The sequence below is a fragment of the Onychostoma macrolepis genome, chromosome 14 (genome assembly GCF_012432095.1).
Source record: "Onychostoma macrolepis isolate SWU-2019 chromosome 14, ASM1243209v1, whole genome shotgun sequence".
Classification (NCBI taxonomy): domain Eukaryota; kingdom Metazoa; phylum Chordata; class Actinopteri; order Cypriniformes; family Cyprinidae; genus Onychostoma; species Onychostoma macrolepis.
In genome coordinates this window covers 29,869,800-29,887,236 of record NC_081168.1, presented here as the reverse complement: position 1 = coordinate 29,887,236, position 17,437 = coordinate 29,869,800, and the positions used below count along the sequence as shown (strand labels likewise).

General features: G+C 38.2%; 2 protein-coding genes across 4 annotated transcripts in view; both read right to left on the bottom strand.

The window, feature by feature from the left end:
* Nucleotides 1-3,121: 3,121 nt before the first annotated feature.
* LOC131553181 (zona pellucida sperm-binding protein 4-like) lies at nucleotides 3,122-5,185 on the bottom strand. The gene is made up of 8 exons (XM_058797626.1): nucleotides 4,606-5,185; nucleotides 4,342-4,529; nucleotides 4,171-4,268; nucleotides 3,944-4,101; nucleotides 3,680-3,872; nucleotides 3,468-3,615; nucleotides 3,308-3,380; nucleotides 3,122-3,232 (listed from the first exon to the last, which is right to left on the bottom strand). Exons 1-8 carry the CDS (start codon nucleotides 5,168-5,170, stop codon nucleotides 3,156-3,158), a joined length of 1,500 nt encoding a protein of 499 aa, XP_058653609.1. The 5' UTR covers nucleotides 5,171-5,185; the 3' UTR covers nucleotides 3,122-3,155.
* A 5,203-nt stretch (nucleotides 5,186-10,388) lies between these two features.
* pls3 (plastin 3 (T isoform)) overlaps nucleotides 10,389-17,437 on the bottom strand; it is a 28,475-nt gene continuing 21,426 nt past the window's right edge. For all 3 annotated transcript variants that reach the window (XM_058797623.1, XM_058797622.1, XM_058797625.1), the window contains 7 exons: nucleotides 15,393-15,588; nucleotides 14,486-14,564; nucleotides 14,217-14,334; nucleotides 13,910-14,043; nucleotides 12,623-12,746; nucleotides 12,399-12,523; nucleotides 10,389-11,479 (listed from right to left, as the gene is read on the bottom strand). In XM_058797623.1, the coding sequence (XP_058653606.1) occupies nucleotides 11,347-11,479; nucleotides 12,399-12,523; nucleotides 12,623-12,746; nucleotides 13,910-14,043; nucleotides 14,217-14,334; nucleotides 14,486-14,564; nucleotides 15,393-15,588 (909 nt within the window). In that variant the 3' untranslated portion in view covers nucleotides 10,389-11,346. The remainder of the gene's footprint in view (nucleotides 11,480-12,398; nucleotides 12,524-12,622; nucleotides 12,747-13,909; nucleotides 14,044-14,216; nucleotides 14,335-14,485; nucleotides 14,565-15,392; nucleotides 15,589-17,437) is intronic.

The following is a 17,437-nucleotide window of genomic DNA, read 5'->3' as shown; positions in this document are numbered from 1 at the left end:
ACCTAAATTTCACATTAGTTAACCTAATGTTAATATAAGATAAGCGTTGCTCGTTAAAAACAATTTTAATTCGGTAACTTAATTCAATAAGCTGACAAAAGTCGTTTGAAACGACAGCGCAGTTTACCATGGTAAAGTTCTGTAACCGCCATGTTGACGAGTAAATGTTACGAGGTGTGCACAAATCTGACACAAACACACAGACAAACGTACATATATTTTTACCTTGCTTGCTGGTCTTATTCTCTTGTAAGACACACAGCGCAGATGTTCTCCGGAGCTCTTCCACTCTCGCGGGTTCATTCCCGGGAAAAACCTGCGGCGCTGCCCCGCTGCTTCCGTGTCTTCCTCGGACGCGAGTGGAGCGGTGCGGCGCGACTCGACAACATACAACAATATAGAATGCATTATATATATATTATCTACAGTGGATGCGGACAGTAAACTGATGCACCGGTATATTTCTGACGTTCAGATGTACTCCAAACACTCGCGCTGTTTCTGACACGAAGTACAAACGGATTTTCCAATCATTAGAAGCGATGTAACACATGCAGTGTAGTCAGTCCCAAGCTGTTGCGGCGTTGTAGACACGGTGTAGGGCAAATTGTGTCAATCCAAATGTAAGAAATGAAGAAAATAAAACTACCTCAGTATAATGGTGCCAAAGAGACCGTTACAGTAGTATACAGCAATTTAAAAAAATACAGTAAGTCTCTATATGTGGGGTCTGACGTCACAGAAAACTCCCATGATGCAAATGGTATTACAGTTATTTACTGTAAAGGGAACTTGCAGCATTACACTGGATGATATACAGTAAATAACTGTGGAAATTACAGAAATGTCTAACAGTGTGAATAAGTTCAGAACTGACGAGTTTGTGTCCGTGGATTCACTATCGGCCGAAGTGTAATTCCTGTGCGATACCTGGTCCCCAATGAATGAATAATTTAAAGTATGGGATTTCCAGAATAATCAAATATCTAAATTAATGTAAAATCGATGTCTGCGATCAGTTTTTAATTATAAATATTGTCTAAATTTAATGATAACTTGGAATTGAAGTCAGATTGAACACGGAGCTAGACTAAAATTACAGAAGTACAGAGTTAACAAGTTTTCAATATTTCTCATAATACAAGTGACTACTGTGAAATTGAGACCAATTTACCCATCAAATGATACCAAACATGAAAGGGGAAAAACAACATTCTCAAGATATAACACTTGTGGCATATGGATATTCTTGCTTTTGGGGAAGAGTGAGGGAGGAGAGTCAGGGGCAGGGAGGAGAGAGGAGAGGGAATCGTAAAAGATCAAGGAGATACGTTTGGTCAGGGTGGTGATGTTTGCTTTCTTTGAAGATCGCTTCTCCAGATCAGTTTTATTGTTCTATTGCATGGCATCTCTTTTGTTCCTGAGTTTTGGCCTCATGAGATATTTCATAAGGAAATAACTTCACTCCTTTCATATGCAATTATATACATTTTCATATAGCGTATGGTATTACCAGTTTACTCTAGAAAATGCATTACTGGGACAAGTATCATCAAATTTTGCTTTAACCCAAATATAGTGCAGCACTTATACCCAATTTTTTTTTTTTAATGCTTTAGAAAAACCTTAAACAGATTTCCATTCAAATTGAAAGCAGTTGTACTGCTGGAGAGAGCTTTCAAATAGCCTCAACAGTATGGCCAAAGTGAAGCGGTTTCTCAAAAGGGGCTTGGGTCATGACCAATGTTCCCTCTAATTTTTTTTCTTGCTGAGCTAAACTTCTTTTTTGGGCGGAAAAATATTCTTTATACTAGACCTGTACAGCGCGCACACAAAAATGTGTAACTTTTAACTTGCCATTTATATTTGATTTGACCCTTGATGTAACTAAATGTACATTTTGTTACCTGAGAAAACATTTTTACAGTATAATACAACATCGTTCAAAAGTTTGGAATCAGTAAATTTCTTTAAGCTCATCAGTATCCATTTGATAAATACTGTATATTTTTCACAAAAAGTGAATTACAATTTAAAATAAGTGTTCTATTTTAATATGCTTCAAAGTGCAATTTATTCCTGTGAAGTAAATCTGAATTTTCAGCATCATTTCTCCAGTCTTCAGTGTCACATGATCCTTCAGAAGTCATTCTAATATGGTGATTTATAATCAATGTCAGAAACAGTTGTGCTGCTTAATATTTTTTGGGACCTGCGATTTTTTTTTTTTTTTTCAGGATTCTTTGATAATTAAAAGTTAAAAATAACAGCGTCTATTCAAAATAGGCATTTACCATTTAAAAGTTTGAGGTCAGTTATTAGGTTCATAACCTATAGGCCTAACATGTCAAAATAAACTGAAGCATTTAAACTGACAACTGAAACAAATGTTTTTTTTTTTTTTTACGTGAATAGGCCTTCTAAACTTCCCTATGAAGTGTGAGAGACTGTAAGTGTCTGAGTTGTGTTACCATCCTGTGCCCATCAGCGGCTATTTCCAGCACTTAGTCAAGCCACTCTTCTTTAATACATGACGTTTTATTTTACATGTCATTGCGTTGGTTCTCGATTTGAGCCATTTTGTCCACAACCCTTGAAGTATTTGGTTTCTACAACTACTCATTTGGCGCACATACTCTGAAACCTGTAAACCTCTAAAACTAACTCGATAGCGATATCAACTCACTAGCCGTTTGCCCGAGCAGCTTTTACTAGAATTCAATCAAATGGCTTTCAAAACTAACTTTTGCATGTGCACGGCACATTATTTCTGCGTGGAAGTGCACGGCTTAGAGGGAGCATTGGTCATGACTGACCATCACTGCACACTAGCCAGAGAAATCCATATAGCACAGAGTTGGAAGACTCGGACATAGCCTTTAATTTCAAAGGCATTTTGACGATTTGAGTGGTGGGTCCTAGGTCTGCCATTGGAGCTTAACAAGCAGTTGGCCAAATTAGGTTTTGTAGATGCTCAGCTTTAGCAAGAGGTCACTTTGTCGGTAAGAATGTGAGACCTTACTAAAGCAAACGGAGCACCAGTTTAGTAGAGTGTCCCTTTAAACCAAACTACAAACAGTGTTTGAGACTCAACTAACAAAAGCCAGAGAAACAAGAATCTTGAAGTTACATGTGGTTTATTAAAATCACTGAATTCACATGACCAGAGTAACTTCTCCACTAGAAACCACGGTCTGTCCACTCAAGATGGTCTTGGCATGAGTATCTCTCCCTGCAGGAGAAGTTGGTAAGAGCATGAGGGGCATATCAAAAACACCCATTTCTTCAAGTTACAGCAAGTACTCACTCTTCCTGGTGCAGCTTTGCTCACAGGAGCCAGAAGAGGGATGACACACCTCTGTACTGCAGTGGATGAAGATCTGACAGAGGGGAAAAGAGTTAAGCCATAGAATCAATTTAAGAATCAAGTGTAATATTAAGGGTTCAGGAAGAGCTAGAGAGCATACGGTTTCCTGCAGAGGAGCCAGTGAGGATGGATCTACAAATGTGAACATCTTCACAACAAAGCGCTTGTAGTGGGTTGGGAACTGAAGACCAGATGATCCAGTCACTGGAACTAGTGTGGTCAGATAACGGTCATCCTGGTAAGGGCATCTGAAAGGGAAAGAGGTTAGAGAGTCTCTAGGACTAACTGGATAAAGACTGTCATTACACTCACCCATCAACCAGAAGGTCCCACTGGGGGAGACTGAGTGGACTGGGGGTTGAAGTCGCCCAACAATGTCCCAGCATCAGGAAAATGTTGGGGTCCGTCCTCTCCATAATGCGCACCTCAACATACACAGGCTCTCGCAGGACTTTTGTGACAGGATAATCAGCGTCACTGTAGTAGGACATGTAGGCCTCATCCCCTGAGGAACAACACTGAGGTTCAACCAGACTCAAGTTTAAGGCTTTAGGGAGACACAGGACAAGACCTTACCTTCAGCACAGCCTTTGGTCACACATTGGCCATTGGCCAATCTGAGCTCCACCCTGAGAGGTCCAGGAGCAGCTACTGGTGGAGGTGGAGGAACAGAGTTGACCTCCACAACCAGAGCTTCAACAGAAGTTCCAGAGTACCTACACTGGAAGAGAAGCCTGGACAACAGACGGTGAGCTTGTAGCATTTCAGTGATTAAAATTCACTCCAAGTCATAGATCACTTACTCAAAATGACTGTCCCTTGTGATGGCACCAAACGGTCCAATCCCTACTTCATATGAGGAGGTCATTCTGTTCTCATACACCACAGATCCACTATCCTCCTGTGAATAGGAACGGTGTTAGCATCCAGTCCATCATAAGCAGAGCAAAATAACACCAGAAGCAGCTGCTCACCATCATGCTCGTGCCACATGCGGTCACAGGGAACTGGTATATAGCAAAAGAAGGTGTGGACTCCACAGGACCGCAAGGTGGGTCATTTCCACCCAGTAGACGAACCGAATCCAGACTCAGTCGAGGCAGAGTAACGTCTCTTGACACCACTACCACAAACTGACCATCTCTAATACACTGGACAGTCACTGGAACAAAGGTACAAGAGAATGTTAATTCTGAGAATCTGTTTAACATCAACGGAATAAAACTGAGAAAGCTTACCTGCTCTCCCATAGTAACACTGCTGTCCATTAAAGCAGCAGTTGATAGCTTCACACTCAGCACCATTGATCCCAGGTTGTCCACATTGGATCTGCTCATAATCAGCTACAGCACATTTATCAAGGGGCTCAGTTTGTTGTTGAAGTGGCTTCTGAAACCGCTGGTCAGTTTGCTGTTGAACTGGCTTCTGAAACCGCTGGTCAGTTTGCGGTTGAACTGGCTTCTGAAACCGCTGGTCAGTTTGCGGTTGAACTGGCTTCTGAAACCGCTGGTCAGTTTGTTGAACTGGCTTCTGAAACCGCTGGTCAGTTTGCTGTTGAACTGGCTTCTGAAACCGCTGGTCAGTTTGCTGTTGAACTGGCTTCTGAAACCGCTGGTCAGTTTGCTGTTGAACTGGCTTCTGAAACCGCTGGTCAGTTTGCTGTTGAACTGGCTTCTGAAACCGCTGGTCAGTTTGCTGGATCATCAGAGCTTGAGGATTCTGGGGCAGATCACTCCCCTGAGGAACAGCATGACAGAACGCACAAACTGCCAAAATCTGAAACAAGCACAAACTACCAGCCATTGTTCAATAGCTAGTCACAAAGTGGAGAGGTTGCCCTTTGGTCTTTTTGTACTCTACAGATTTCAGCTAATTAATGATAGCTCCTCCCTCTTCATTAACTGTAATGATTTTCCAGACTTGCACAAGTGGGAGTTTATATATCATTGGTTCTCAAAATTCAAGTCTTCTTTCTTATTTTGAACATGGATGTAGACACAAACTTAAGCTGAATTCAGAAAATCTTACTAACTTTACCATTTCTGTCATATAATTATTCATGGAAGAACTAATATGGCAGCATGCACTCCCGATTCAGCCTTGGCCTTATCCTTTGTACTACACTGGTTGAATAGAATTGATACTTTAACAGTGGGGAATGAAACTGGGTGAATGAAATGCACTATACAATTAAAAGAACTTGACTTCACTCTCAAAAGCACTCGACTTTTGAAACTTTGGAGCTAAACTCTGCAGGATACTGGCCCACCAGGAACAAGTTTGGTGACCCCTGATCTAGGATTTGGCTTTGTTTGCGTGTGCAGATCGATCAGTGTATGACATTGGTTCCTTATGTTTTCGAAACTCTCTCGAGGTACTTTGAATCAAAGCAATATAGAAATCCTGGCCAGGACACGTCCGGGAAAAATGGTTGGAAACAAATGCAACAGGTAAATTCTTCAACTGAAACATTCTGTGCACCAGCTTTGATTGCTTTTGGCGCTCGGGGAAAAAAAGGGTCTATTATGGGATTATTCTGGAAATCCCATACTTTCAAATCTTCATTCATTAGGGACCAGGTATCGCACAGGATTTACACTTTGGCCGATTTTAGTGAATCCACGGACACAAACTCGTCAGTTCTGAACTTATTCAGAGGATGCAGAGTGACTATAATACCTTTAAGTGAGCTGCGCCTGCATACTCATAACAAAAAGTGTATTTTTTCCTAGAACCACGAGAGCTAAACCATGTTAAGCCAGTGACAGACAGAAATCCAAAGTCCCTCATGGTGTTCCCCATGGTTCATCCATTAGTGTGCAAGGAGTGAATTTATTTCCTTAAAATTAATTCTGAGGCCAAAACTCAGGAACTCTCGCAAAGACAGATGCCATGCAATAAAACTAATCTGTAGAAGAGATGTCCAAAGAGAACAAACAACACCACCCTGACCAAACTTATCTCCTTGATCATTTACCACCCCCTTGTTCCCCCTTCACCTCTCTGCCTCTCCTCCCTCACTCTTCTTCCTCAAAAAGCAAGGATATCCACATGCCCCATGTGTTATACTGTATCTTGTGAACATACTGTTTTTCCCCTTCATGTTTGGTATCATTTTAAAGGTCTCTGTGTGATTGGTAAATTGGTCTAAATTTTACAGTAGTCACCTATATTATGAAGTCAATTCTGTACTTCTGTTGTGGGCGATCTCCTTTCAAAATCTGATAAACATTGCTCTACACCAGGAGCCGTTTCAGAAAGGAGGTTAAGTGAAAACTCTGAGTATGTTAACCCTGAAATGAGGGAAACTCTGGCTTTTCCGTTTCAAAATTTGAGGTTTGTCAAACCCTGGAAAGCAGGGTAAGTCAAGCCCGTTTCTGAAAGAGAGGTAACTTATACTCTGAGTCAGTTACCGTGGTAACTTACTCTGTGAACCTAACCTGGGGCGCGTTTCCCGAACAACGCCGTAACTCGCTGATTAACCATCATAGTATGATGCATTGTTTTGGAAAGGAACTAGCAAGTCACGACTGTTTCCCGAACACAGTCGCATCTCCATCGTTTGAACCACATTGGTTCAGCAACATAGGACCATTGTTAATGACCTCACACACATGTGTTGGAAGAATAAGTTCTGCTATTTAACTGATTAGAGATCTCTAAGATGCTGCTGTATTGAACATGGCACCTACTGACTAATTTACTATTTTCTGTTCCCTGTCATTGTGCTTTATTTGATGTTTGATTAATCGCAGGTTCCCTCATACGTCATACTCCGGGGTTTCTTTATGCACATGCGCACTTTTCAAAAGTGGTGATTACAAAGGACGCGCAAAAATACATAATTAAAATGCATTTTATATTTAGATAGAATGGAAGATACAGATAGTACTGCATGTTAGCTTGCTTGTTATTCCCAAGAGCATATTTATTTAAGCCCATATATCTTATTAACAAGAAACTATGCTTCTAACCACAGGTCGAGAGCTGCAGTTCCAACCACGTAAGTTTGTGACGCTGATTGCGAACTTTCGTTTGAACTGTGATTTCGGGAAACACAGAATCGTTGAACTATGCTGGTAACGACAGAACTTGCGACCATAGTTGGCTAACGATGCTTTTGGGAAACGCACCCCTGGTCGGGAGCAGGTTTTCTTCGGTAAACCTGGAGTTTCTTTCCGTCTCCTCACCCTTTTTATAGTGTTAGGGAAGTTTAAATACCTTATTCATTCATTCACGCTGCAAAATTGCTTTTCTTACTGAGTATTTTTGTCTTATTTCAAGTACAAATATCAAAAATTCTTAATATGTATTTTATATATGAAAAATGGTCTATATTTAGTCTTGTTTCCTGGGGGAGTTTTCATTTTAAGTGCATATTACATAAAACAAGTAAAATTGTCTGCCATAGGGCAAGAAAAATAATCTTAATGCAAACGGAAAGAAGAATATTTTTAATTTCTTACCCCATTGGAAGATAATTAGCAAAATGAGAAAAATGCACTTTAAAACATCGGAGATGCAGAACACATTATAAGTCCGCACTTTTACTTAAGTAAAAATCTGTCTTTACAACTTTCACTTGTAGTGGAGTAGTATTTGACCGTGTCACTAGGGTACTTCAGTATCGGTATCAAAATATAGCCTAGATATTATTGATAACACTACCATGTAGTTTGTTCCTCCGAGCTTTACGCTGAGCTCCCTCGCTGTCCGATCAGCTCTTCACCTGCTGCAGGTTCAGATATCAGGGCTTTTATTGCTCCGTTTACGATCGGATATCTTTATTGGCTACTTAAGTGCCATCAAAGGTTTGAATATCAATTCAAATCATGGGCATACTCAGTAATTAACTATGATTTAAAAGTAACAAAGTAGATTATTTTGCTTAATTTGTATTTAAGTACAAGTAAAATATACTCAAAAAAGTACAAGTACCCAAAAAACCGGTCCTACTTTATATTAGGTGGCCTTAACTACTATGTACTTATATCAACTTATTGTGGTCATATTGTATTGCAAAACACTTTTGCTGCTATTGAGTTGGGATACGGGTGAAGTTAGGGACAGGTTTGGTGGGTTTAACCCTTCTGCAGTCCTTATTTGGGAGTCACACTCATAGCCTTCACGGTCAAAAGTGACCGGACACCTGAAATTAAACTTTTTTTTTCTTCAGTAAAATCAGTCTAATATATTTTTGTTCAATAATATTTTTTCTTTTTTCTTTTGTATTTTGAGAGAATTTTATGGTACTAATTAATATTTCTGCAATAATTATGATAGATTTTTCCCATTGAAAATAGTACAAAAAAATTTTTTTTCAAATTTTTTCAAATTATTTTTCAATTTATGCAGTATTTCAGATGAAAATAGACACTAGGCCTTTAAAATCCAATTTTTTGAATGCAGAATAGCACCTCCTGGTGTGATATAAATGTATATTTAGGCATTCTCAAAGACTACTTTTTGTCAAGGTTTATATATTTTTTTGCATTATTATTATTATTATATAGGGTATTATATAGGTTTTTGCATTATTATTACTAGTCAACCCTGAACACAAAGCATTTTGTTACACACTAACATTAAAAAACTATAAAAATGTAACAAAAATGAAGAAGAATGCTTTATCAGAGCCTAATCCTTCAGGGTCTGATCTAATTTCAACCTCTTATTTCACTCAACTCATTTTGGCTATATGGTTATAGCCATACCAAGTAATTTGAGTGTGTATAATTGTGTATGTGTGTGTGTGTGAGTGGATGTATCTGTTTTACACTTGATGTTTTAGAGTATAACCCATTCCTTGTTGTCCACTTTTTAACTGCAATGTAGTTGAATTATTGATTTTATTTTATATAGTTGCTGTGTTACAGGCACACCAGTTCATTGAAGTGCGCGTGTGTATGAGTGGATGTGTTGATTTTGCACTCTAGATGTTTTAGAGTTTCACCCCTTCATTGCTGTGCAATGTTTTTCTGCATTTTTGGGGATTTGTAGATTGTACACACAAAAATTTTCTGTACTTTGAAATTTTTCCCCGTTTCCCATTCATTTCCTATGTTCGGTCATCTTTGACCGAAGACGACGAGTGTGACTCTTTTTTTTATGACCACTTAACTTTTTCGAATCATGCTCTCAATTTTTTTGTGTGTTCACATACCAGGTGCCATAAAAGTCACAGAGTTTCGTACCATTCTGGTGAAGCTACGATTTTTTAAAATTCTAAATGTAAAATTCAGAAATGAGTTTAGGGGTCAACCGTGTAATTATAAATGTAATTACAGAAATTAATTACAGATGTAATTACATATAGGTATTTTTAAAAATATAAGTACAATGTAAAAACATGTATGTACACAATAAGTGCATTGTACCAAATTATTCATTTAAATGTAAGTACACAGTAGTTAAGGCCACCTAATATAAATTGGGACCGAAAAAACTACTTAATTACAGTAACACGAGTAATTGTAATTTGTTACCTCCACCACTGCTAAAGGGTTACCTTACAATATTACTCCTTTTACTGGATTAATCAAATAAATGCAGCCTTAGTGATTTATTTCAAAAACATTAAAACATCTTAATTATTCCAAACTCAAATTATTCTTGACTCGTAGTACATTTTGCAGCTAGAATGTTATTATAGTCATTTCGAAAATAATCACAGATCTAACAGTCTTTTATTGGACTATTTAACCAGAATAAGTCTATTCACAAGAGACTGTTTATGCCTTTCAACAAGGCTTTTGACCCCCAAAACCATCCTTTCTATTATTCAGCCATTACTGATAAACTGTAGATTTAATCGCCTTCAAAAAAAAAAATAATAATACCATTAACATGATCCATGTCTGTAATTTGCACTAATCAGATTTCAGGTATTTGTTTAGTAAACTAGTAAAATGTTTCATTCTACACCATAACATTACTGTGTACTTAAGCAGCACAATTCATCCAAACCATTACAACACAAAATACCATTCATGGAGAAAGAAAAAAGACGACAAGCTGAAGCTGAAATACTATGCACAGTTGCATTTTCTGCTTTATTTGTATGATGTTTTTGAGTTACAGACATTTGGATTGAGCTGCTTCGGTCCATAGATAACATGCTGCTGTACGACCAGCCACTTCCAGTTTCGTTCCCGGCAACACAGTCACTTATCATCAACCAACGCTAACAGATTTGACATTGAACACACGTGATGACCTTCCTCTGCATCAAAGTTTATTTGTCATCTTCGCACTGAACAAACAGCATGGATTGGTTAATGCTTAAAGCTTTTAAAGCCATTTTCTGAGGAGTGTATTGTTTTAAATAAAAAATATAGATCATGCATAGTTCATTCTGTTTGGATGTCTCTTGAACGTAAAAAGAGTATACATATACATAAGACAAATAGTACACTGAGATTTAACTACGGAATGTGTATCAGCGTCTCACCGAAACATTTCTGGTAAATTTTGTAACATAAAACGTAAGCGGTCCAATTCAATGATTCAAACACAATCATCAATCTGCATAGAGGCAATACTGCATCTAGTAAGGCCAGTCGTGACTCTAAATGTCCAAAAGCTGTCAAACTGTCAAAACTATACCTATACACTCGTACATACATCCTTTATCAATTATGTAAATAGAGTATTGCAAAGCTGAGACTGACATGGTTTGGATCCAGCGCAAATATGCTTTAGTCATCTTGCATTTCATCAAAGATATAATTTGGTATTAATTTGTCCCTTTCGCAGATGGAATCGTAATTGTTTTGGTCAAAAAGAACCAACCCTCCCTTTCCAAAAACTTCAAGCCCATTCAACATTGTAGTCCTGCCAAACTTAAACTTGATTCTTTAACATCTGTTGGCATTTTTTTTAATTGCGGTTGTAATAAATTTACTGAACCAGAAGCCTTTCAACCAGCAAAATGGCTTTTGGGTAGGACATCAGCGTCTGATTGTCCACAGGGTCCCGTTTTACGCCCTCTTCATCCCTCTGCCCATTAGACACGCGAACACGGTCATCACCATCTTGGGTTTGACCTCCACTAGATCGTCAGGCAGGGCATACACACGAGCACCAATCTTCCTGGCCATGGATACAGCATACCTGCAAGAGACGGACAGAAATAAGCTTGCTATAACGAGAAATATTACACTGACCTAGGGACTAATTCATGTCATAATTAGGGGTGGGAGAAAAAAAAAACTATTCTCTGATGCACTGCAATTCTCTCTTCAATGATTCAGAAAATTTTTGAACTTGTGTGCACTAGAGACAACTGTATTATGCTTGCTGCTAATAACACACACAACATTGAGTAAGTAAATAAACTTGCATAAAGTTTCATGGTTGAAGTGAAATACAAAGCAATCATGGGATATGCGCGGTGAGAATCATGCACTTTGCTTAAAAATGTCCGCATTCACCCGTCGACATTTCAGCATTTTACCTTCCAAATACTTGACAAAGGCAACATTTATGCCAGTACATACTGGACACACAAAGCACACTTGCTGCTTTCACATGCTCATGTGTGATTTGTGTGTGTTTGTTCTGGAGTGTGTTAGTCCGTGTGAGGGGATAAATGCACTCTCATCTTTAAATGTTACAATGCAAAATCACTGTAAACACAGTCAGTTATGTCATAAGGACAGGACAAAACATCTGATATGTTAAAATAGATCTGTGCATTAGCATGAATGTAATAATCAAACAGCAATAATGCTGAGAAAAGTCAATCAATGTGCCTGTCTGGAAGCTTTTAACTTTCTTTGTTCCCCTTTATTACTTTATATTTGCTTTTGTTTTTGGAAGCTATATATAGTTGGTTATAATTCTTAACCTACAACTGTATTATTCATTATTATTTAAAAAAAGTTATATTATACTACTTGAAAGGCAAAAAGATTCCCACCCCTAGTCTTAACTGACAGCATATATTTACTGTTTCATACATTTAAACACACATTCCAGTAAATTAATGCTGGATGTATGTAATATAACGAACACTCGTTTGAAATCTTACTTTGCATTGTCCAGTTTGTCTTCGTCGCTAAGGCTTCCTCTCTTCACGAGGTCGTAGTTGACGCAGCCGGGCTGGATGGCATCAATCAGGTCCAGCACCGCCAGACTGGAGCTGATCTCTTTGTCCTACGGTCCAGAACATTACACTTACTTCTGATGTTCAACCAACACATGCAGCTACATGAATACAGGGCAGCTTTAGCAGATAAATGAAGGCTTACGCACCTTGAAACTGGATATTTTGGTTGATTTTCCTGCTTGTGACAGAGTCTTATTAACCCAGTTGACGATGATCTCGTCGTTGACCTTCTGCCCGTCGCCCAGGCCTTCCAGTACATTCAGAGTGTATCTGGAGAAACACAGCACAAAGACTCCTCAGAATCAGTTTACGAGCACATTTATACTAATAAATAAACTCTTCAAGCTTTATATTCATATGCATGTTCTAATAAGAAAACATTAAACAAAAAAAATTAAATAAACTGGACTTAGGTTTTGTTTTTTTTGCTATTAATAATTTGAATTCTGGTATGTCTGCATTTAAATCAAATATGAATTTTACAGTATTTGCACAAAAGCTTTACAATAAGGTTCAGTTCTTTAACCCTGGTTAATAGATTAGGTATCATGAACTTATAACAAGGCAATTTATTTATCATCTAGGTTATAATATACTGCTCAATAAGGATGCATTTATCTGATAAAAGAAAATGCTGTGAAATATTACTATTTAAAATAACTGTTTGAATCTATTTTAAAATGTAATTGATTTCTGTGATCAAAGCTGAATTTTCAGCATCATTACTCCAGTCTTCAGTGTCTCATGATCCTTCAGAAATCATTCTATGATGCTGATTTGCTGCTCAAGGCACATTTCTTCTTATTATCAATGTTAAAACTGTTGTGATGCTTCATATTTTTGGTTACACATTATTTTGATAGTCCACTTTAGACATTCTACTAACTATAAGTAACTTAGCAACTACATGCCAACTAATTCTCATTAATTCACAACTACATGTCAACTAACTCTCAGAGTAGACTGTTAGGTTTAAGGTTAGTCGAAAAAGTTGGCATATACTTGCAAAGTTTCTTATAGTCAGAATGTGGTATGTTGTGGACCCATCAAAATAAAGTGTTAGAAGATATTAAGGAGACAGTCTACTAATACTCTAATGACTGCTAGCTGACATGTCATTGCTAAGTTACTTACTGTTAGTAGAATGTCTAAAGTAGACTATCAAAATAAAGTGTTACCATATTTTTTGTGGAAACTGTGATGCATTTTATTTATTTGAAAGACAAATCTTTCAGAACATTCTAAAAGTCTTTACTGTTACTTTTGATCAATTTAATGTGTCCTTGCTGAATGAAAGCATTCTTTCAAAAATAGTTTGAATGATAGTGTATACAAACTGTTTTACAATATTTATTACATCTAGATATTTACTATACTGTCCATGCTTATTTAGCTTACTGGATACATATCTGTGCTAATAGTTTGAGTTGTACCTCCTCATGAGCTGCCAGACCAGGGCGAGAGTGAGCGTTGGGTTCCCATCATTCAAGTCTTGCCCCCCGATGCCCACCAGCGAGAAATTAGCTTTGGTCTTCCCCAGTTCCACAGCGTAGTTACAGTTCTCCAGCTGGACACACAGAAACACACACATGCATGTAGAGACGGAGGACATAACAGCCCTTTATCCAATCAGAAAACTAGTCGATTAGAACCGCTCTCTCTCTCTGTCAACCATTCTGCATGTGTGTGTCCTCAGAGAGCAGGTTTTTGGAGAAAGGGTAATGACTGCAGAATAAATACCTTTTTCATGTTGGCCCCTAGTTTAGGATACGGAGGCTTGTTGACTTTGTTGTTCCAGTCGACAGGAACCTTGATCTTCTCATAAAGTTGCAGGATGACCAGAGCATCTTGAAGATCACTTGAGAGGGGAGGAAAAGACCGAAACATTCAAAAGTGACACTGACATCTAATTTCATTTACAGTTATAATGTTACACTTGATATGCATTTAATTTATTAGAGTTTCATGAAACAGATAAAGACATGAAGGTAAGAGAGCGTGTGATTTACGCGTATAAGTGATTGACATGAGGATTGACACCCAGAGAATTCATCCAGTTTCTGAAAGTCCTCTCCTCTCTAGTCTCTCCTGCAGAAAACCAAGCAAAGCAGAGTTAATCACTGTCCTCCAACACAGCAATTACAAACACAGAGAACACATTAGTTAACATCAGTTAATGCATTAACTAACAATGAGCAATACATTTGTTACAGTTTTTATTATTATATCTTTATATATTATATCTTTCTGAATAAAATTTATCTGTTGGTAATCTGTTAGTTAACAAAAACACAACTCTTCATTTTTAGTTCATGTTAGCTCAGATGGTACCTTGATAACAGATGCTGCCTTGATTTTAATAAGGCATTAGTATTAGTATTAGCAAAAACTGTCAATTTCAGGGAAATACAGGCAATGTAAACTGAAAAACAGGCAGCACAAAATGTGTGTGTGACATTATATTATGTATTCTCTTAATGGGTAAAATATAATATTTATGAAGAAAATTGTTTAAAAAAAAAACAACAATTAACATCAATAGACATGAAATGTACCCTAAATTATAGAATGACCAGATTGTTATCTATACAACAAGGGTTAGGTCTAAATGCTTTTTTTTGTTTGTACCACAAGAGGGCGCAACCTTCAGCAAAAGGGCGTAAACTGCTCAGGCCTCAGGAAATGAGGCAACCAGGCCCTCCCTTCGAATCTCTGTCTGACGACGCGCTTCACCAGTTTCCATAAAAAAAATCCTGAATGTCCCTTCTGTGATGCCATCCGGTGTATTTTTAGAAGTAAGTGTTTGGAAGAAATGCCACCCATTTTCATGAGTCATTACGTGGCACATGTATTTAGCAAATGCTAAAATGGCAAAACGAGACAGGAAAGAACAACAATCATGAGCAAAACACCCACCCTCCAGAAGTCCCCAGTTGATGTCTTGATTCTCGGGTTTGGTCAGCGCCGGGTACTTGTTGAAGAGATTGGCCACAAAGGCCAAGTTGAGTTTAGGGTTGCCAGACACGACGTCAGTAGACGTGACAAACTGTCTGCAGCCCAGCCTGTCTGCCTGCTGCAGCATACACTCGGCTCTCTTCAGGTCATCTTTCTCCTGCAGAACACACACCAGGACAAACAGAATTCACTACATTCAGCTGCTGACAAATTAACTAATCTCTCCCTCCCTGCTTCAATGGGACAAATTTGCTTAAGCCACAGATGCAAAACAATCTCCTTTTCTATCCCATGGGTCAGTGAGAAAACAAAAGGCTGCACAAATCAAATATAAACACATTACTATGAGAAACTGCATAGACAATAAAAGTACATTACTTGAGCCAGATTAATTTGGTCATTCCTACACAATCTTCAGAATCAGTTACATGTGGAATAGTGCAGAACTCATCCCAAACCCAAGTGAGCCGCCTACCTAGGCTGTATTTTTAGGACTTTCAAATTAAGCAACGACAAGAAGACAAGCAATAAGGAGCTGTGATGCCTTATAAGCTCTAAAATACTTTTTACTGCATTGTTTGTTGCTTTAAATATTTTGAAAGGATGGGTTGATTGAAAAAAGAATCAATAGAATAGAGCAAAATAAACTGTTCAAAAGTTTGGGGTCAGTCATTTTTTATTTGCTCTTTAAAAAAAAAATAATAATAATAATGCATGCTGATCTTTTAAAAATTTATATTTATCAAAGAATCCCTGAAAACTATGTATCACTATGCATCCAAAAATATGAAGCAGCACGACTGTTTTCAACATCAATAATAATCAGTATATTAGAATGATCTCTGAAGGATCATGTGACACTAAAGACTGGAGTAATGATGCTAAAAATTCACAGGAATAAATTACATTTTAACATATATTCATATATTTCTTATTTTGATCAAATAAATGCAGCCTTCGTGAGAAGACATTTCTTTAAAAAAACATTAATAAATCTTACCAACCCCAAACGGTTGAATGCTAGTGTACAGATATATACATTTCAGCAATGTATTTTTATTTATAGCTATTGTGCACTTGAACTGCATAAGTAGAGAACAAAATGTGATGCGATTCACTAGTTTGAAACATGAGCATTGAAAGGGAACATTATTTGCGGTGTGACTGCACACACTAACACTAACACGACAGCAGCAGAAAGCTGAAACACTGGGTAATGTTGGTGATGAAATGACCCTGACTTTGTCCCAGCGCTACAGCAGCTGCCGGCCGAACCACAGCCACCTCATTCAGCACACAGTCAATAACAGCTGCTCTGGCCAGCGTGTGGGGTTAAATACACTCACACGAGTCACCCAGCACTCAAACATCAGACCTCTGTCTGTTTAGACGCTGCTGGGAAATGTGCAACGCTGTTATTGTCCCGAACCAAACCAGTGAATGACTTGAATCATGGCATACTGGGGGTGGAATGTGGCATCCGCAGTGTTGTGACTGCCACGGGCCACAGACTGGAACACAATGTGCAATAAACAGTGGCTTTTTGCTGATTTCTACTGGAACTCACTATCGTCAAAACACATCCTGCTTAGAATTTGTAGCTCTTCATTTTGGCAATGATTACGAGAATCAATCTGCAGGTTTGCATACACTTTCACCCTCTCATACCAAGTTTAGACCCCACAGAAACACTCGTGTATGAACTGCTGATGCTTGACAACTGCTCTCCAAAAAGCAGGAATCTCCCGGTCAGAGGCTTTCAGGAAGTCCTTAGGGTGCCTCATCACACATCTGAGATGAACTGCCTCCATCCTGACTTACAATGAGCTGACTGAAGCTTTGATATTCTGATACAAACCCTCCTCCTCGACTGAGAGCAGCTCACTACTGTGAATGCATTATAAGACCCTAGATATGGTGAAGCTGATCTTATGTTTCCGGTCTCACATTTTTGGGCTGGTTTATGACACAGAAATGCATAGTGAAAGATATGCATTTTAAAAGTG